The sequence below is a fragment of the Eleutherodactylus coqui genome, chromosome 7, assembly GCF_035609145.1.
Source record: "Eleutherodactylus coqui strain aEleCoq1 chromosome 7, aEleCoq1.hap1, whole genome shotgun sequence".
Classification (NCBI taxonomy): domain Eukaryota; kingdom Metazoa; phylum Chordata; class Amphibia; order Anura; family Eleutherodactylidae; genus Eleutherodactylus; species Eleutherodactylus coqui.
Window position 1 is genome coordinate 228,556,967 of NC_089843.1, and position 21,333 is coordinate 228,578,299.

General features: G+C 46.7%; 1 protein-coding gene across 1 annotated transcript; it reads right to left on the reverse strand.

The window, feature by feature from the left end:
* Nucleotides 1-817: 817 nt before the first annotated feature.
* DUSP4 (dual specificity phosphatase 4) lies at nucleotides 818-20,104 on the reverse strand. Its single transcript, XM_066574528.1, has 4 exons — nucleotides 19,583-20,104; nucleotides 4,975-5,117; nucleotides 3,794-4,013; nucleotides 818-2,601 (listed from the first exon to the last, which is right to left on the reverse strand). The coding sequence occupies exons 1-4, from the start codon at nucleotides 20,007-20,009 to the stop codon at nucleotides 2,225-2,227; spliced, it is 1,167 nt and encodes a 388-aa protein (XP_066430625.1). The 5' UTR covers nucleotides 20,010-20,104; the 3' UTR covers nucleotides 818-2,224.
* Between the last annotated feature and the right edge of the window lie 1,229 nt (nucleotides 20,105-21,333).

The following is a 21,333-nucleotide window of genomic DNA, read 5'->3' on the forward strand; positions in this document are numbered from 1 at the left end:
GTGCACAAGTTAGATGTCCATTGCCTTCAATTTACCAAGATGTTACCAAAGTGGGTGAGGCCGGTCATCAATCATATCTCCACTAGTGTTGTGCTTTGATAAGGAAGTGTGTTTGCTACATACAAATTAAAGTTGTGGTTTCAGAAGTTTGGCCGTACCCCAAAAATGACTATAAACCCAACCACTGATCGATCTCAACAAGAACTTTTCACTGTTTCTGTTCAGAGTACTTGTAACCAATGCAGTCAGATCCAGCAGTCGCAGCATTGCAATGGCCTCGCCAAAGGTTTTTGTTTGAACTGGGATGAATGATTAATGGTTTGGTAACTGCATTATTTAGAGGTTTCCTCTGGCATTTCTGAGATTAAATTTTAAATTCTATTAATCATCTAACTAAACGGGGTGCTGTTAAAACGAAACCAAGATTCATAGTATAATGGGACGACTACGTTTTGGGAATTGTGCCACAGAAGTATCACACACTTGCCCGAGCATGCGTATGTTCTTAATAGAGACCAGGAGAAGCTGCTGCCAGACACCTTTTGGCAGCAACTAATCTCCTGCAAGAACAAAAGATCAGTCATGTTGAAATCCCACATGCCTAATCTTCCTTTGATAAGACATCTATTGTTGGGGGAGAGTAGGGACAGTTCCAACGACTTTGGGTGGCTGTGGTCGGTCCCACTGAAATCGTGGAGTTTGGTAAAAGTTGATATAAATGAGTATAGTCACCTTTAAAAGCCTTTTACAAGGCTCCATAGCAAGAATGTTTCTAGGAATATTTGCCCCATCTGGTCATATGAAGGTGCTGCCGATGAAACTACGAGAGTTTGAATGGGCCATTGTAAGGCTCAGGTAGACCAAGTGCCGATATCACTGGGACCATATTGTTAAATGTTAAAAAAAATAAATAAAAAATCCTAAAAAGGTATGGCAGATACACTTCCATATACCACCACCAGAGACCATGTCTACCGTGGATTATGGCTGTGACATCACATTTATATGACAAATTTGGAAGCCAATTATAGCTGTGGAAGTCATGTTCCTGAACTGTGCAGTGAATGTCCTGGTAAAGAGTATTGTAAAAACTGGGACCATTCTACAACATTGGGGTATGTGCTATATGATGGATATCTGCATGCAGGGGCAGGTGGACATGTGTCCTTCAGGCCGATCCCACGGAGACCACCTGGGGCCGCCATGAGGGACAAGTTTTTCTGGCGTTGGACTGCCGGGGTGTTCCTTTCTTTCGGTCAGTGCTCTGCAGTGAACGACATACTGGCTTTAAATATACTAGAAGGATAGTTACAGGTCAGACAGCAAAATCTGACACATAAATACTGAATCTGATGGACCTTACATCCACATCATTACTGTACATCCCCTTCCTTCATCTTGGCATGAGGGTCATCTGAACACTGAGTTTACTCCAGCATTACCAGAGCCAAGAACACGTCATCAGAAAACAAAGCCCTCATAAAGGTTGTGAAGTTGGAGGAGTCTAACACTCAATGTTTTACAGTTGGGTAAAACTAGTAGCTTATTTAGTATGAATTATAAATACAATATCCAACCCAAAAAATATCTGGGTAAAAACCAACAATTTTTCTTCAAAAATCGGTAAGAAATACTATAAGGATGTCGAAAAAGCCATTCTACACAACAGTGAATTGCTGCCATCTTGTGTCCAGCGATGAAGGTCATCGAACCTTTATCTTGTGCTCTTAATTATATAGAAATATCGTTGTTCAAGAAATGTTGCTCTCTTTCTCTTATTGCATTTTGATACCTTGGAGGACAGACTGTTCAAATACAAAAATAAAATAAAATTGCAGATTGACGTTGGGGGGGAATAAAAAATAAAAATTAGGCACTTGGGAAAATTAGAGATTTCCCAAACTTTAATTTTGCTTAAAATTAAAAGCTGCCCTGAAGCCACTTTGTAATAAAAAAGTAATAAATACAAGTTGAACATGATGAAATATCAATGTTAACATATAAATACTTATAAAAGAAAGTAAAACCTTCAAACCGAAGCAACACACAACAGCTCACATGGCTTTGGAGATGGAAAACTGTTAATTATTGCTTACTGGGTTTTACCCTTTTGATTTCAGAATTTACATTTCCTTGATGAAAATTCAACTTTTCATATAAAAGAGGTCTTGGCTTAAAATAGCCAAAACTGGGTTAAAAGTCAGCTGCTTTATAGTCCGCACTTTTAGCAACTAGGCGAAGTTGTGATGGGACTATGAAGATAAGGAAGGTTGCTGGTAGCTGCTACAGATACTGGAAAGCTGAAGACGAAGGGAGACGTAGGTGAAGAGTTATTTTTACTTCTCTCTAGGAGAGTAGCCGACGGGCTGGCAGCCTCCGTAGCACATGTAGTGGTCAAGACCTGAGATTCAAATTGCAACAACTGTCCCATGAAGCTAAAGTTAGGTGAGATTATGCTCCTGCGTTGCTTCACAAACTCAAAGGCTTCTTCTAGCTTTACTCTTTTCTTCATCATTAAGTAAGCCAAGCAAATGGTGGCAGAACGAGATATGCCCGCGTGGCAATGTACTAGTACACGTCCATTACTATCCTTGACCGAATCTGAAAAAGAGTTAAAAACGTAATTACAAATAAATCATTGGCTGAAATTTCCCCACAAAGGTTTCTAGACGTTTGTGGGCACATCTGTACATTAGAGTATAGAGATCTAAGGCCACCTGCAGACGGGCGGGTCGGATACGGCTGCGAGGATTCTCGCCGCGGGACCCGAGCGCCTGCAGAGAGCAGCGCGTACTCACCCGCGGCTCCGGCTGTTTGATGTGCCGGCTTGCCGGGCAGCCGGCGCATGCGCAGACCGGAGCCGGCGGCTGGGCAGTGACGTTTCTGTGTGGGGCTCTGCGAGCCCTGCAGAGAAATAGAGCATGCCGCGGTTTGTTTGCCACGCGAGATTTTGCGCGGACAAACAGCGGCCATCTGCCTAGGATTGCGTTTGCTAATGCAATCCTACGGCAGCTTCCAATGGCGGAAATTCCGCAAGAAATCCCGCCGCAGAATTTCCGCCCGTCTGCAGGCGGCCTAACTCTGTTTTTGCCTTTATTCAATCGGAAGACAGAGTTAGTCCTCGGTCTTCTACAATCTTGTCTCGTACCAGGCCTTCGGTGGGCATATCCCACATCCTTCTTGGCCTCGTTTATAAATAGCCAAGTGGTGGAAAGCCTTTTCTCACTGCGGTAATTAGCTCAAAACCGCTTACCATTTGGAGTAACTATTCTCCACTGGCTCCCTTTTAGTTACCCTGGACACTTTTCTTTGCTGTTAACAGTACATTCGCTAGTAGTTTCCCCCGACTAGCTTTTTCCCCAAATGTAACGCATGCCAATTATTATTATTATTTTTTTAACCTTGTTAAATTTTAAAATTCTTCAATAAATTTTTTTTCAGAAGGTATACAGCTCCTCCCCGGCAGAATGGGCGTATCAAGCAAGTTTACAGTCATCTCCTTTATGAGCCTGTAAACCACTATATTCTAATTTTTGCTCGTTTTATTAGTACTTTTTGCAATGAGAGAGATAGTGCATCTATAGTTTACTTTTGCATTTTCTACATATCCTGTAAAAAAATAAACCTATAACCATTTTAAATGATGGCATTAAGGAACAAAGCCTTGTTATGTGGCAAGGCCATTACTATACGCAGCTGAGGACATAAAGACGTTTTATAAGAAAAAAAATAAAACCGGAAGATCGTTCATACTTCATTGTGGCAAAAGGAAATGTAGCGGTAAAACACTTACCAATAAATTCTATTGCTTCTATGAACCAAGAACTAATATCCGCTTTATGATTATCTTCTACCGGTATACATTTATACTGAAAGTGACCTTCAAAATGGTTTGGACAATCGGAAGATACGTTCAGCAAGGCTGTGATACGCAAGGCGTCCAACATGTCCCTTCGGGCAGCATGATAAGCACTACCAAGGTAAAGGAAAGGCAGGATCTCCACTGGACCACCCTGTTCAAAAAAAAAAAGAATTGTTATTTGATAAGAAGGAAAAAACATATGTAAATGAGACATTTCTGCTAAATGTGTTTCCGCTAAACAATACACAAAGTGTGTCCAAAAAAAAAAATATGAGTTACCATTACTTATATTTAAAGGTAACACTAAACCTAGAAAGGAAACCTACAGAACTTACATTTGCCAAATAAGTCTACAGGATTTTATGTATGTTCCTGAGACAGTTAAAACTCCCATAGAGAGAACAGGGGCCAATTTGCGGCAGTTTCATTTTTGGCTATTAAATAAATGAGGGCTGGGCTTCATCTGTGTGTCCTGCTGCAGACAGGGCAGAAGGGGGGAGGCTCCTGCTGCAGACAGGGCAGAAGGGGGGAGGCTCCTGCTGCAGACAGGGCAGAAGGGGGGAGGCTCCTGCTGCAGACAGGGCAGAAGGGGGGAGGCTCCTGCTGCAGACAGGGCAGAAGGGGGGAGGCTCCTGCTGCAGACAGGGCAGAAGGGGGGAGGCTCCTGCTGCAGACAGGGCAGAAGGGGGGAGGCTCCTGCTGCAGACAGGGCAGAAGGGGGGAGGCTCCTGCTGCAGACAGGGCAGAAGGGGGGAGGCTCCTGCTGCAGACAGGGCAGAAGGGGGGAGGCTCCTGCTGCAGGCCTTTGTCCATCACTATCCTGTATGTGGCTGTAAGACAAGGCTGAACTTCTAGGATCCAGATTTTTTTCCATATTTCACAGCTATAATAGCAATATGAGCCAAAATCGTCTTTTTTTTTTGTTTGTTTTTTAACAGGATCCACGATGAGGACATTCACTGCACCACCAAAATCGTACAAGTGATCCATGCACTCTTCGTTTTTACCTCTCATCAGTTCTTATAACTGACTTAGTTTTAAACAAAAGCGGTTACATTCCCAGTTACTGTCTGCAACATTTCTATACATTTAAGATGAATTATTACCATTACCTGATCGTGTAGTGGTGTTGTACATGAACTGCAGCTCATCTCAGCAGACTCAATACTGGCAGCGGTAGGTAGTGAAATACTGTTAATGGTTTTTGATTTTGCGCAGAATTCTGGGTATTCCGAATGGAATCTCTCATAGCCTCCTGCAAAAAAAAATAAAATATATGTATTAATACGAAAAACACTCAGAAAAGATATTTCCTTTTTTTTTCTTAATTTAAGTAACTTTAATGACAAAGTGACAGTACCAGAATTATGAACAATTTCAATAATTGATATGATTTTGTTTTTATTGCTTTCATTAAAGGGGTTTTCTGTGTAAAATACTATTGATGCCCTGTCCTCGGTATTGGTCATCAATAGCTGATCGCCGAGTTTTGCCACTCGGGGGCCTGGACAGATCAGCTGATTGTGTGCCTGTTGACAACACGGCAAATACACCAGGGTCTGAGCCGAAGCAGCTGCCCCGACCCATGTAGTGGTCTGTGCTTGTAGCTGTAGGCACAACTCATTGATTTCAATGATACCTGTGCTTGCAATTACAAGCGCTGGCCACTACACGGGTCGGAGCAGCAGCAACTTCTGCTATAACCCCGATGTATTTGCCGCTTTGTCAAGGGGAGCTCAATTAGCTGATCGCTTATGGTACCGAGTGGTGAAACCCGGCTGATCAACTATTGATGACCTATCTTGAGAATAGGTCATCAATAGTATTTTCCCTGGAAAACCCCTTTAAGGGAGGAGTACATATCTGCTTTTTTTAAATCCATTATTGCAATGGTTTGTATGTTTTCTTTACAAAGCAAACATATGGATATCGAACTGATGCAAACGCAGCAGTCAGAAGAAAAAAAAAACCCAAGGCCAAGTTCACTTCAACGGTTTCCATTTTTCTGTTCCTTCCTAGGAGCAGAAAAACAGAAGAAAAATAAAAAACCGATACAGTAAAATCCCCAGCTTTCCAGTTTTTTACCAGTTTAGTCTGGTTTCCATTATTTTAATGGGGTGGGGGGGAACCCCAACCTGATCTGCAGGAAGATTTCCTATCCAAAAAAAGGGAAAGTGGAAGGAAAGGAGCTCTGCGTTTGTTTACATTGTACTCAGCGGGGGATGAGCACAGATAGAAGATATTCCATTTCGGTTCTGTCCAACGGATCCATGTAATACAACTACACCCGGCTCGTAATACAGAGCTACATTTCAATAATGAACGATCCACTAAAAACACATGCATTCTGGAGTCATCCATCCATTTTTTGGCAAATCTGCTTCAGCTACACATTTTTAGCTTTAAGAAACAAAACAAAAAACGGATTAATAATAAATTAAAGAACGCCGATGCGAACCCAGTGATCAGGTCCGGTTTTAAATGTAGCGCTATTTTACAACTGAAATGAAATAGGTCCAATGAAATCAATGGGGATTTTCCTAGCCCTCCGCTTATTTTTCGTCTCTTAGGACGGAACAGAAAACAGAACGCCGATGTGAAGCCAGCCCTAGAGAATAGTGGGGGTCCGAGGACAGGGACCCTCACCAATCTTTAGGATGGATACCTACTGTATGTCCAACAGCCACACCAGTTTCCCAGGAGTGCCGTTAATCTGCCTCACTAGTCATAGAATAGGTTCTCAACAAGGGACAATTAGAATATTGGAGGTCGCCCAAACATTAGACAAATACAGATCTGTATAGAAGGGCCATACAAAGGGCTGAGCCAAGAATAGTTTGCAGGGGGATCATGTAAATGGACATCCAATAGGGTTTGTTTGGTTACTAGTAAATGCTTAACCGGCGCTGCAGAACTAGCGCACATTTGTGAATGAGCCGTGAGGACAATCTGAGTGGGAGGCGAGATTAACAAGTCAGCTACAACTGGAAACACTCAGGAAGGAAGCAGCTGCCGGCGATAATTTCCCAAGGGTGGCTTACAATTTTCTGAATGGACCCAGGTTGCAATTGCATCCAAGGAAAGACGTCCCATATCCACTAATTATCAGGCTGCCAGCAGCGAGGAGCCCCGTCTCATCTGTCACACGGCAATGATTCAGATTACTGGAAGAGCTGCATGGAACAGTATCAATGACTACACCGCTCGCATGCATCTGTTGCCATGGCAGCAGGCCGGGAAGATCAGCTTTACCGAAGCGCGCTTACACAGAATGATTATCGGTAAAAAAAAATAACTAAAATTAAAAATGTATATATTTCTGATCGTTCAGATATAAACAAATCAGTCAGCGTGAACACGGCCAATGAATGAAAGATAATTAGTTCACTTCTCGTTCATTTCACGCAGGGGCTTTTTCACTAATTGCACAGTTTAAACATCGTTCAGTTGTTCTCAGTCACCCATATAAAGTCTGCATGAGCGACCGATAAACCGTTAGGGGCCCTAAGACACACCCAGGGGAAGGGCCAACTGAAGATGGAAAGGAAGAGGTTGTGCTCTCTAAGGGGTTAATCGCTGCCCCCCGTATTAGGGGTCTCCCTGTAGATGCACGGCCGCGGGCCTACATACATCTAATAGTAGGATCAGTACCCACATCAATCAGAGAGTGAGATAAAGCCACGTGGAAACAGACCTGAGAGACCAGGATTAGGCCGCTTTCACATCTGCGCCGGCGGTTCCGCTTTTTTGCTTGGTAAGGGGGAAGGAGATCCCCGGGCCAACCGGATCCATCTTAAGACGGAACTGAACAGCGCCGCGCAGACCCCATTGACTATAGTGGGGTCCATTTGGTTTCTGTTCAGCTGGCCAGTAGTTTGCCGGACGAAGAAGTGATGCATACAGCGCCATTTCTTTCGGTATTTTGTGTTTGGATGATGTAAAGCAACCGTATACTTTTATATTGTATAACTGCATTATTTAGCCAAGACCGCTTTCACATGGCTGAGAATCTCAAGTGAGATTTGTGCGTGGCGAGCCGCACTGAATATGGACCGCCTTTTTTTCTTTAATGGGGTCATACACATGAGCGGTTTCCTAGCATTGGGGCATATCCTATCTTTGGGTGTGACCTCGCATCATATGTTAGGGGCACACGAGTGCGATGTGAAAACAATGGGAACATCCCGCGATCCTCCGCCAGGGAGGTCAGCTGCGCCGGAGGATCACTGCTCCCCTGAAGTGATGTGACATGTTATTTGATACAAAAGCAGCGCACATTGGTAAGCGCAATATCGGACATGTTTCACAGCCCCATATCGCTCTCACCTGTGTGAAATCAGCCTAACAGGTAATATAGTGGGCGGTAAGGAAACGAAGGTTTCCTGTACGGCTCTTCGCTTCCCCTTACATCTGCGTTAGGGCTTCACTCAGGATTCTGTTTTTTGCACCGTTTTTGGAGCAGGGAAACGGATTTAAAAACAGAAATAAACCAACCCGTTCCTCCACAGAAATAAACTAACCTGTTCCTCCACCCACAGATTTCAATTTTTTAAAAAAAGAACGAACAGCAAAGTGAAAGTTAGGCATCCGATTTTTTTTTTTTTTTTTTAAATGGAACAAATGGCGCATTTTGCAGTGTTTTTTGCTCCTTAAAAAAAAAAATAAAAGAAAGAAACTTAACTGAAGGGAAGCAGATGGAAGCTTTCTCTTTGCATTGTTTTTTTTTAAAAACCCCATTGAAACCAACGGCGGGGAAAAAATGTATCAGTTTATTCCCATTTTAATTCTGTTACTTTGCTCCAAAAATGGAGCTGAAGAATGCAATTATGAAGGAAGCGGTAACGCAGATGTGAGCAGAGCCCATGGGATCTACCGCACAGCGTCCAAGGGCGGCAGACTTATACAGTAGAGCTGCATAGGGAGAATATACAGAAGCAGCAAAGTGGATGAGAGTTACCCAAAGTTGGCCATTTTCTGAGTTTAATCTGTAGAATTCCTCAGCGGTGCGGACTGTAACCCCACAATACCACCAATCGCTGCCGATTACCCGTCTGTGAGAAGTGGATTTCTCTGTAAATCCACAATAAAAGTGGCATTAAGACACACGGATTTGGTGCTTGGGCCTTAAGCGTTTTGAATGTTTTTAAACCCCTTATAAAAGGGTACAGAGAATATTCCCCCATCATCCTCGTACATTCCACCGAAAGCAAATAAACTTCAACTAGTAAATACATTTCTGTGCTTAAAAACCAGAATCCGACATTTACAGGTTTCCAACTTGCTCTATAGTATCAGTATTTGCTTCATTCGTTTGAACAGGACAATATATCAGCAAACCATTGCCAGTGGATACATTGACCTCTGACCTCCCTGACCAGTGACTTCTGCCTGCCACACATGTAGGGAGCAGACAGGAACATCTGTAATAACGACGACAGAGTTCTCTACTTCTACTGCGCACAATCCATTACTATTCATGGCGCCAGGCAGTGCTCAGTGGATAATGGGGATAGCCATCTGCAATGAAAATCATTCCACATGGGTACGGATCAAATGGGATCTTGCTTAGGGAGTTAGCAGTCTTTACTGCACTCGGGATTCCGTCATCGGTGCTGAAACCAACATTGTATCCGAAGCATAGAACAGCGCAGCCAACTACGATCTCCTATACTCCAAGTATAACGGAGAAGAGCAGAACTCCTGTAAAGTGGACCCCAAAGTGCTGGCTGGGTCACTAATACGTTCAGTTCTGGGGTTCCATCACACTGCTGTAGTAAATGTTGTGTGATCGCTTTGTGTGCTGTAGGGGCCTCAGGTAGTCATTTGAAGCCCCTTTAACATCTGCTATAAGACCTTATACATAAGTGCAGATGAGTAGGATTATATACTGTAGATAGACAACGGTCACGAGGTTACTTTAAGGGCTTAAGGTCCATTTACACTAGACAAGTGTCATGCAAATGATGCCCGACACTCGTCCCCACGTTTCCTCGCTCCCATGCTCCTGCACAGGAGCTAGCAGAGCTGTCTCACTCATGAAGCGGCCAGCAGGGGGCGGGGCAGTGCAGGAGATTTCTCTTCTCTTGCTCCCCCGCCCCTCTCGATTCACATAACAGCGGCTGTTCACTACTGAACGGCGGCTGTTTAAATTGAACGATGAGCTTATCGCTCACAGTTTATGCTGCATTACAAAGATCAGCAATGAAGCTCATAATTCAGTTTAGACAGCGGCTGTTCAGTAGTGAACGGCCACTGTGTTATGTGAATGGAGAGGGCGGGGAAGCGAGAGGAGAGAAATCTCCTGCACTGCCCTGCTGGCCGCTCCATGAACCAGCCAGCTCTGCTATCTCCCGTGCAGGAGCATGGGAGTGAGGAAACACAGGGACGAGTGTCGGTCATGGTTTGCCCGACATTCATCCTGTGTAAATGGAGCTTTAAAAGGGAGCTAGTCCTTGGTATGAGCACCATAATCTAAGTTATGGAGCTCACAGGACCTAGGAGAGGCAATTTGGTTACACCTACCCGCCTGCCTCTGCCCGCACTGTCCGCCCTGAAAGTTGACGCACGAACCGTTGCGTTGGAATCAAAGCTGAAGGCCGTGTGCACACTCCCATTGATCTCTATGGGAACACACAGTTTACAGCTTTGAGGCCGATGGCACGGTCCGCACGCCAACTCTCAGGGCTGACAGTGCGGGCACAGAGAGGCAGTTAAGTAAAAAACACCAAAAAAAAAAAACCCTTCTTGGGCTTCTGCCTTCTGAGCTCCATGACTTAGTTTATAACTTAGTTTATGGTACTTCTAGCCGGTGAAGAGTTCTTTATAAAACACTTGTAAATACCAGCTCGAAAGCTCAAACAGCCGGCGGGACGAGTGCCAGAAAGTCAAACGAACAGCAGCTGACTATCAAATGACCAATTAAGATTGCCCTCAGATAAGCGTGTTTTTACTCTGGATATGGTCCGTGTATTAAAAACACCGACTGCGCTACCTTTGTCCAGTTTTGCCTCTGTATTTGCACAAATTGGTATTATTTTCTATTGGGCAAATACGAACCCATATGTGCCCTGTATAAAACAAAACCAGTGACAGCGGTGTGCTTGATCTGGCCTTGGAGAGCGTGCAGCGCCGTGTCTTTTGGCATTTTGTGCAAGATCTGTAACGGAACGTCTGAACGGAGGGTCCAGCGCCGATGTGGAACCACCCGAAAGCTCTTGCCAGTTAAAGGAGTATTCCCATGACATTAATCACTGTGAAGGTCCGATAGCTTGGACCCCCAGCGATCACCAGAATAGGGATCCCTGAATGATCAGCCACCACTCCGGTAATTTCAGTGGGAGCTCCGGAGATTTCAGAGCACTTGAACTCGGCCATTTTTGGAGCTCCCATTGAAATTAATAGAGCGGCGGCCGAGCATGCGGACTGTCACTCCGTTCATTTCACCAGTCTCTTGTGGGACATGGAACCTCTGTTCTGGCGATCAGCCAGTTTTCCTGCAGAGAGGGGATAGTTTTTATTTTATTCACTACCCACAATATTCCCGGCGCTAAACTTGTACAGGGACTCCCGGCAAACAAACATTTATTAAGGTTTGCTTGAAGGAGAAAAACCCAACTATGCAGATACAACAGAGGAGATGTAACAGTCCAACGCAGCGTAGTGAGAGGATCCCGGTCAGTAAATGACTAAACTAAGACGTGTTGGTTAAGGTCGTTACCTGGGCTCAGATGTCTTTATGATGATATTCATACTTTATCTGGACCGGGACAGAACAATACTGTCTTTGTAGACAATAATGGTGGGCTCACACAGCCGTATACGGAAAGCACTGCATGAGTCTCGCAGCTTTTTACCGCTGTGGAGCCGGCAGTGACCCAGCCTATCGCAGCTCATGGCAGCAATATTGTACTGCGCAGGACAGCGCATCTCACGCATGCTGACATGCACAGTTTGCATGTTTTTTTTTATTTCCCACATTTCGTAACAGCGCGCATATATATATATATATCACACCGGCCATACACTATGCACTGAATACAAAAGATCAGGCTGCATTCTTTTTTTGCACTTCCGTATTATGCAATTGTGAGCAACATTGTAGAAGGGCAACGGATTTGATTGCCTGCAAATGACTGTATCGCACGCGGTGATTTTACGCCCATGTGACCACGGCCTTACAAACATACAGGAATCTCTCCAAATTAGTGCAACAGGTTTGTTCCTGAACTGTATACTGAGCAAACAGCAGCATAAAAGGCAATAAAAATGTTAGGGCGTCGCGATTTAAATCATGGTGTCTTGCTGCGTTTTAGTTTTCCTTTTTGCCGCATCGGCATTTAGCATTCCTCATCATTGATTAGGAGCGCTAAATGCTCAAAAATAGAACATGCACTGCTCGAAAAGCGCCGTGATCAACCTGCTGTCTGAGTGGTCCCACTGAAAACAATGGGAGCGTTGGACCGCAATTAGCGCGGTGCTGAAACGGAGCTTAGCGTCAGTGAGCTCAAACAAAGGTTTATGAGCGATTCCTCACTCAGTATGGGGTCCTTTTACACGAGACGACCATCGGTCAAGATGCTTGTTTGAGAGCTTTTTCAGCTAATAGTCAGCCTGTGCAAAAGTTCCCTTAGTTTAAATATGAAAAAAGTTTATAATTATGGGCTGGATTTAACTATGAATGATATTTTATGAGGAGTAAGCTCTTTAAAAGGCGATTACCACATTTAGTTACCTTCTGACAGGTCTCTGATATAGGTGGGGGTCTGTGCACCCAGACTGATGATGCAAATAGTGTCATTACTTCTGAGTTTCACATTAGTAAGTACTAATCATTCGAGGTACAGGGTCTGGGGTGGGGGTGGTTGTCACACATGGTATAGGGTCTGGGGTGGGGGGTTGTCACACATGGTACAGGGTCTGGGGTGGGGGGGTTGTCACACATGGTACAGGGTCTGGGGTGGGGGGGTTGTCACACATGGTACAGGGTCTGGGGTGGGGGGGTTGTCACACATGGTACAGGGTCTGGGGTGGGGGGGTTGTCACACATGGTACAGGGTCTGGTGGGGGGGGGGGGTTGTCATACATGGTACAGGGTCTGGTGGGGGGGGGGGTTGTCATACATGGTACAGGATCTGGTGGGGGGGGGGGTTGTCATACATGGTACAGGATCTGGTGGGGGGGGTTGTCACATGGTACAGGGTCTGGTGGGGGGGGGGTTGTCACACATGGTACAGGGTCTGGTGGGGGGGGGGGTGGTTGTCACACATGGTACAGGGTCTGGTGGGGGGGGGGGGTTGTCACACATGGTACAGGGTCTGGTGGGGGGGGGGTGGCACATCTGTGTCAGAGATTTATCAGAAGATAAAAAAAAAATATAGAGAACACCTGTAAGCCCATAGTGCTGGGCAATACGCCTCTTTATTGACCACACTAATGGGCTTTTGATTTGCACATACATCTTTTTAAGGTGGTACTTTACCTGACTACTGACAGCCAGGATCCTGCTCTAACAAATGCAGAGAAACCTCAGATCACGGCTGTTTAACCCCTTGCATGCCACTGCAATAGCAACTGCAGCATGCAAGCAGGTGATGGGGGATTGCAAGCTACCAATGGGTTTCCATGGCAGCCAGAAGCCTGACAAAGGCCTTCATGTCATGTGTGCCATGTATCTCAGCCTATTAGACCCTGCCTCTGGAACAGTCTAATAGGCTGATGTCATGGACTTAGTAGAATGCACTGCATAAGTAACGCTATGTACTATCCTAGCGAACGCATCTTCAAGTGTCATACAGGGACTAAAAATTGTGTCAAAAAAGACCAATAAATACAACTTGTCCCAAAAAAAACAAGCCCTACAGCCATGTCAAGAAGTTATGGCTCTTGCAAGGGGACGATGACAATTGCTTGTTACTTAAAGCAAAACATAGGCTGGTCACTGAGAGGTTATGGCTGTATTTACATGGGCAAGTAGGATATGCGCCCCAAACCGAGGGCCTATAATGCACTTGTCAACCTGTGACTTTCAGTTTTCTGTGGTAAAAAGATGTGATTTGCATTGCAGTATAATTAAGCAGAATGTGTATTTAACGCACGTGAAGAAAAACAAAACAAAAAAAACAAACGGTGGTTTAAATCGCCGAAATGGGTAAAAATAAAAATTGCAACGCACAGGCAACGGAACCGCCCGAAAATAGGGCGAGCTGATCTGTAAATGAAGCCATTGAAAACAATGGGTTATTTCAAAGTGCAGGTTCTGTAGGTCTTGTGTTAGCACAGAAGGCATGGTTATCGCCCGTCTACCTACACCCTCAGTATGGAAGGGACGTCTCGTGTCAGAACTCCTGCGAGATAGTGTTCAGAAGTGATTAAGAACCTTGTTTACAGTAATTTAGTGAGTCGTTTGTATGAAAGCTTCAGTGGAAATCAAACGTTTGCTGCAATTGTGGCGTTAACAGGACGCAGCAGTTTCAGTAAAGCGAATTAAGACACCATGAATGGAGTGTGGAGGAAGACCAGAAGGAAGCGGCGGATACAGGAGTACTGGCAGCGCTGCTCCTGGGCACATGACCCCCCGGCAGCGCTGCTCCTGGGCACATGACCCCCCGGCAGCGCTGCTCCTGGGCACATGACCCCCCGGCAGCGCTGCTCCTGGGCACATGACCCCCCGGCAGCGCTGCTCCTGGGCACATGACCCCCCGGCAGCGCTGCTCCTGGGCACATGACCCCCCGGCAGCGCTGCTCCTGGGCACATGACCCCCCGGCAGCGCTGCTCCTGGGCACATGACCCCCCGGCAGCGCTGCTCCTGGGCACATGACCCCCCGGCAGCGCTGCTCCTGGGCACATGACCCCCCGGCAGCGCTGCTCCTGGGCACATGACCCCCCGGCAGCGCTGCTCCTGGGCACATGACCCCCCGGCAGCGCTGCTCCTGGGCACATGACCCCCCGGCAGCGCTGCTCCTGGGCACATGACCCCCGGCAGCGCTGCTCCTGGGCACATGACCCCCCGGCAGCGCTGCTCCTGGGCACATGACCCCCCGGCAGCGCTGCTCCTGGGCACATGACCCCCCGGCAGCGCTGCTCCTGGGCACATGACCCCCCGGCAGCGCTGCTCCTGGGCACATGACCCCCGGCAGCGCTGCTCCTGGGCACATGACTTCTCATCTCTGCAGCCTCTTAGAGTTAATGTCTCTTCCTCAGGATAAAAAAAAAGGATTAGCAAACCCTTTATTTCCCCATGACTGTAATGTAAGGGCTCACTAATATTTGCGTAATGCCCCTTTTACATGAGACGATTCCCCTATAACGACCTGCACTAGCGGGTCACAACACCGCAAGTTATTCGCTCTCGTGCAGAATATTTAGACAGGCAGAACCTCGCTGAGAATCACTCACTTCCTGCTCAGTTCTTCACGTTCCTATGTGAAACACTGGGGGGGGGGGGGATAGCGTTTAGACGTAGCGAGAAGCGAGCGATGAGTTTTATATCCCGGCTGAAACTGAGCGACAAAATGAGAAGTGCGCGATGGCTTTGCGTTCAGACCTTACAAGTATAGCACACTTTGGTTTTCCTTATGTGGGCCACAAGACTGGATTCACACGGGCAAGTGCGATATCGGTACGAGAAACCTGGATGACTATCACTCGAACACAACCTATTATCTTTGCGACTGCAGTGCGTTTGAGAAGAGCGCATCAAAACGCTCTACAATTTACACACGTATGAAGACTGCGAACCATCTCAACTGAATTTTTTTAAAAATTAAAAAAAATAAATAAATCGAATCACACGTGCATGAAAAATGCATCTGCACGTGAGCTCAAAGTGACTTTTTTTCAATGTGGTCCCATTGAAAATAATTGGGGGGGGGGGGGGGCTAGCACACGCTGCGGTTTTTCTATCTTACAGTATTGCTGTATGTAAATAGATCCATTGTAAACAAGTTCTATTTCCCTGTGAGTACGAGGTGTCCAACAAGACACAAAACTGGCGTGTGTAGATACCGCTATAGAGGTTGCGGACGCTCTTCCAATTTTGGAGCAAAGAAAAGAAATTAAAACTGAAACATGGGTTTCATTTTTTCCTTCATTAAATAGAATGGAGTTTAAAATAAAAAATGAAAGCTTTGTTCGCTTTTGTTTTTTTAAAGGCACAGACAGCGCAGTCGGCAGACTTAGGAGTTCCATTAAAAAAAAGAGAAAGTGGAAAACTAACAGAACAAAGTGAAAACCCATTGAAATCAATGGAGAAAAAAAATATTTTCTATATTAACCCCTGAAGGACACGGCCTATTTTGGGCTTAAGGACGCAACGATTTTTGGCGGATTTTCATTTCCATTTTTCAAAAGCCAGAACTTTTTTACTTTCCGTTGACGCAGCCGTATAAGGGCTTGTTTTTTGCGTGGCGAACTGTAGTTTTTGATGGTGCCAATTTTACACTGTTTGTGTCCCTCTGGGGGAATTAAGGCACAGCACTGATTGCTGTGATAAGGCATGGCAGGACTTCTCTCCTGCCATGCCTTATCACTTATACAGCGATCACAGGCTATGGCAATACAGGACGCCGGTATCTGGCGTCCTGTTGCCATAGCAAACAGCCGGGCTCTCTGCGATTATATCGCGAGAGCCCGGCAACTTCACAGAGGGAGCGCGCTCCCTCTGTGAACCCTTCCCATGCCGCAATCTACATAGATTCCCTAAATAGATCGCGGCAGGGAAGGGGTCAACAGCGGGGGGCGCATCTACGATGCACCCCCGCTGTTGCAGTGGGAGGCCGGCTATCACTGACAGCCGGATCATCTGCTATGATCTCGCGCTATCCCTATGACGTAAAGGTACGTCATTTTGTGGGAAGTACTCCGCTCCCATGACGTACCCTTACGTCATGGGGCGGGAAGGGGTTAAAGCAGCCTTCTTGTCCTGCGCAAAAGATGGCCGACCCGTGTGTCTGTATAACTGATATACACTGTGTACTAATATGCATCCATAGTCTAATAGCCCTTTTACATGGGGCAACGGTCAGGCACTTCAGTGCCCGACTGTTGTCCCAGCGATGATGTAACAGCACAGGAACGACAATTGCTAGTGAATGGAGGCGCTCCAGGCCGCCCGGCTCCATTCACAGCAAGCAGGCAGATGCTCCTAGATGACCGCCTGCCCGTCCACACAAGCCGATCGGTCAATTTTTAAGCATGCAGAAACTGAGCAGCGAATTGTGATTGTTCAGTCGGGGCGTTTACACTGAATGATTATCAGCGGGATACAACAAGCAGTTCTATACAGCCAGTACGACTCACATGGCTAGTCAGATCAGTGGTTTGGCCATCTTTAATTGTCCACGACTGAAGGGTCATTTTCATTGTTTCTCTGATCCAAAAAAAAAAAGGAACACAGAGGGAAAACCGTACACAGACCTCAACGAGCCCAAAGGTCATATTTACAGGCCGATTGCAAGCCTAGCCCAGGATTCTCGGACAAGACTTGCATCACACAGAAGACGACAGTCACCCCGTCCATGTTCTGTGCAGGAGACCGCAGACCTGCATGTACTATCCTCATGTGAGACTCACACAACAATAGGACGTGCTGCGATTTTTCTGTTCTGTGAGAAGAATCACCCATGTACATAAACCCGTTACTAACAATAGGGGCTATTTTTGTGTGAATTTTATGCATCTCACAAAACTGGCGTGAGAATATCAGCCGGGTAAACGCGGCCCGTCATATTTTTACAATTACCAAACCAGACAGATTAACAAAACGCAAAACAAACAAAAAAAAAAACCAACTCAATATTCCATCAATGCAAATCAATTCTAATATCTGCGTGCAGAGCCTTGTCATCATTGACAGATGTAACAAATGATGGACCACGACACAAGGCATCTATACCATCCCTTTGTTCCCAGCGCTGCATTGTGGCCATACAGATCAGTAGCGGCCGGTCACCACATGCCTCTAAATATTGACCCCCTGTGACAACAAACTGCTACTCCATTCTTTCCAATGAGTAGATGAAAGTGAAGAGCGTTAACAATGTAGAACGGCTTCCTAGTCAAGGATGGCAGCAGCCCTTGTGTCTATTCACTGACTGGGAGGTGTGGGGTAACGAGCTGCTGGCACTCATTCACACATACACTCCATGCCGAATACTGGGTCACTAAAAAGTGGGACGGCTGAATGAATGCATGACTAAATGAACAATCCATCAAGGACAGTAGAATGGAGGGGGAAGGGGGCAGCGTCCTGATTAGTGGTGTCAGTATGTAGAAGGAAGATCATGAATGGGAAGGACTAGTTATCCTCAAGAACTTATGAATGGAAGACGTCTGCAGACAGAAGGCATTCCTTGTCCAAACCTCCCCTCCGGGTGGTGAATAGGAAATGCTGCAGCTTTCAGCCTCTCTGCACTGAATGCAACAATGTATCCAAGTGAGAATATTGACAGTCACCATAAACAACCCTATTTAATAACAGGCACCGTGTTTGGCCATTAGTGTTGTCACATACAAGACGAAGGCTTCACTGGAGGAAGACAGGGGTCTCCCTGTAAGATTAGGCGGTGTTACTGGGAACACATTAGTGACATGGCATCTTACACATATGTTTTGTCTTCATCCCCACAATAGATAAGACATATGGATACATTACAAGCACGGGGGTCATTCTTCTCACTAGATGCATTGATATATATATATATATATATATATAGGTCACATGACAGGATTGATGTTCCATAGTAAACAGACATAAATGGAAACAAACAACATCGAGTAATAATATTCCAAATGCACAAGTGTCAGCAGAACAATGGCTTCCTGTATGACAGCAGTCTGCTGGTGTACACCTAGGAGAGGGGGGCATCGGTGTAGTATCCGAGTCCGCCATCTTTGTAGGTAAACGTGACCCCTGGAATGATTCTACCCCGCAGGCACAGAGGCTTGCCATCATCAGTAAATGCAGACAGCCGCCCGCCACACTCTTACATATTGGAGGGGTTATTTTTTTAGAAGCCTTTGGGATTGTCCGCGGCGGCCGACCGTATACAGGAATACACCCGCCATACAGCTGACTACACGTCCGGGCACGTCTTTGGCTCCTTTTACACGCAGCGATAACTTGTTCTCCTGAAGCGAATGTCGCTTTGAATTTAAACACATTGTGTATTTCTCCTTCCGGGATCGTGCGGCTCGCGGTCCGAGTAACCGACAGCGATCAGAGTTACACCGAACGATTAGCAAACGAGCCATTAATGATTGTCATGTCTGCATAAAACGAGTAAGCGAACACGTTATCAACGGCCGCGTTCACACTCAGCGATTATCGCTCAACTCCACACAATCCAGCATTTTAACATTCTTTTTGAACGCTAGTCGTTCCGTGTAAAAGCCTGTTGCTGATAACCCCCAACGACCCCGCTAATGATCAGCAGCCTCAGGGCTCGTTCACACTAGCGCATTCGTGCAGCGGATCACGCGTTGACATTTTGCATGTGACATGCAGTGAATAGAACCCATTGGTTTGTTCATATGCGCCTATTCTTGGTGCAGATTTGCGATCGATGGGCTACGTAAGTGTGGAATACACTGAAAACAACAGGATTCGGCACGCGGTTTTTCGTGTAAGTAAATACGCCGCAGTAATGGCGTTAAATTGGAGCAAACATGCGGAGCGTTTGTAAAGGAGCCCCTATGGAGGAGCAGAAGGAAGGCGGCAGTACCTCTCAGCAGGCAGATGTCGGCGCTGTCCGTGTCCTTCCGCAGAGCCTGCACCACCAGGGACACCGTGCTGTCCTCCCGCAGGGACTCGGCTCGGGGGCTCCTCTCGTCGTACACGATGACCGCGGAGTAGAGCCCGGAGCGCAGCCTCGCCAGCACCTCCCGCTCGTCCTCCCCGCCCGCCGGCAGCATCTGCTCCAGGCTCACCGAGCCCTTCGCCCGGCGGCGCACGATGGTGTTGCAGCGCACGTTGACCGAGCCCTGGATGAAGCCCGCGCTGTGCGCCAGGAAGGGTCGGCAGTCCAGCAGGAGGCAGCTGCCGGCGCTCACACTGTGCTGCTTGCCGCTGCGGTGACGCATGGCGTCCGTCTTCAGCAGCCTCTTCAGGACGCTGCAGTCCATCTCCCTCAGCTCCTCCATCATCAGCATCGCGAGGCAGCACAACCAGCCGCTGGACGGAGCGTCCTCACTGACGCGCTGTCTGCACCGCCGACGAATGAGTGAGACGGTCCCGCCGCACGTTGTCGCTCTCCCCGCCCCGCAGTAGTGACGCCTGGAAGGGGGAAGGGAGTGGACTGAGCCTGAACCTTCACTCATCCTGCTCAGTCACACGGACCAGCGGCGAGAGAGGCAGCCAATCACAGCGCAGCTTACGTTCATCTGGAGCGCAGGGTAGAGTGTAAAGCGAGCCATCTGATTGGTTGGTGCGGCTACTATCAGCTCTGCTGGAGGGGGGACAAGGCTCCTGGCAGTAGATGCATGCTGATGGCTGCTTATTGCAGAAGCCATGCCTCAGACCGATATCACATGATCCTGCATGCAAGTTGGCTTAAACATCGCGCTGCATCCATGTATTGCATTATCATACACACTGGAAAAAAAAAAAAACACTAGCGGCGCCATAGCGTTCAATGGTTAAAAAAAACACAACACATTTTTCTTTAGAGATCCTATAATAAGGGGGATGTGACCGGGCGGGTAGTAGCTGCAGCGTCCACGGCCAATCAGACACACCGGATGACGCAGTTCCGCTCACATTAGCGGGTTGGAATTGCATCAGCTGCTCGCGGGAAATAGAACGCAGCATGTTCTAGTCTACCGCGGATATCCACGACATTGTGGTGTCTGGTCACCGCTACACACAAAGCCCATACGTGTGTCCGGGCTGCAGGTACCGCGTCATCGCTAAGCAACGGCGCAGGAAATATAGGCACAAAAAGTTGTACTGCGCATGAGCACGCAGTCATATGCAGCACATCACACGGCCGTACGCAGGCGTCAACATGCAGAATCTGACTCACTTGTGTGAGCCCAGCCGAAATGATGGGAATCACTCAAAAATAGTGATTTTTTTAATCTCATAGCATCATTGCAAGAGAAGGTGGTGGAGCTGGCACATGAAACGCGCCCGTGTGAAGGCACCCGCAGGACAGCTTAAATATATATATATGTTGGCCCCCGCAATACGCAGAGAATAGACCCTATTGATTTCAGTGGGTTCATTCACGGTTCCGTATTTTTCACGCGCATTTCGGTCGCACAAAGCAAGATCGAACATGTTCTGTTTTTATGCGTACAAAAGGTTCCCACAGAAGTCAATGGGGAGGGCACATAAGCGCGCACAATATGCCAGATGCGTGAAACCCTGCGCAATTCCACTGGAGGAACAACACATCTGGAACTCAGACTAATTAGTCATTTCAATCAGTTTGTTTCCCAGGCGCAGAAGAACATGCACTACGGGCAGATCAAG

Excerpts from the sequence above, each read along its gene's own strand:
- DUSP4 (XM_066574528.1), bottom strand. The coding sequence starts at position 20,009 with ATGCTGATGATGGAGGAGCTGAGGGAGATGGACTGCAGCGTCCTGAAG. Across the intron at positions 5,118-19,582 it reads CGACATCTGCCTGCTGAGAG|GAGGCTATGAGAGATTCCAT; the intron begins GTACTGCCGCCT and ends TTTTTTTTGCAG. Across the intron at positions 2,602-3,793 it reads AGAAGCAATAGAATTTATTG|ATTCGGTCAAGGATAGTAAT; the intron begins GTAAGTGTTTTA and ends ACTCTTTTTCAG.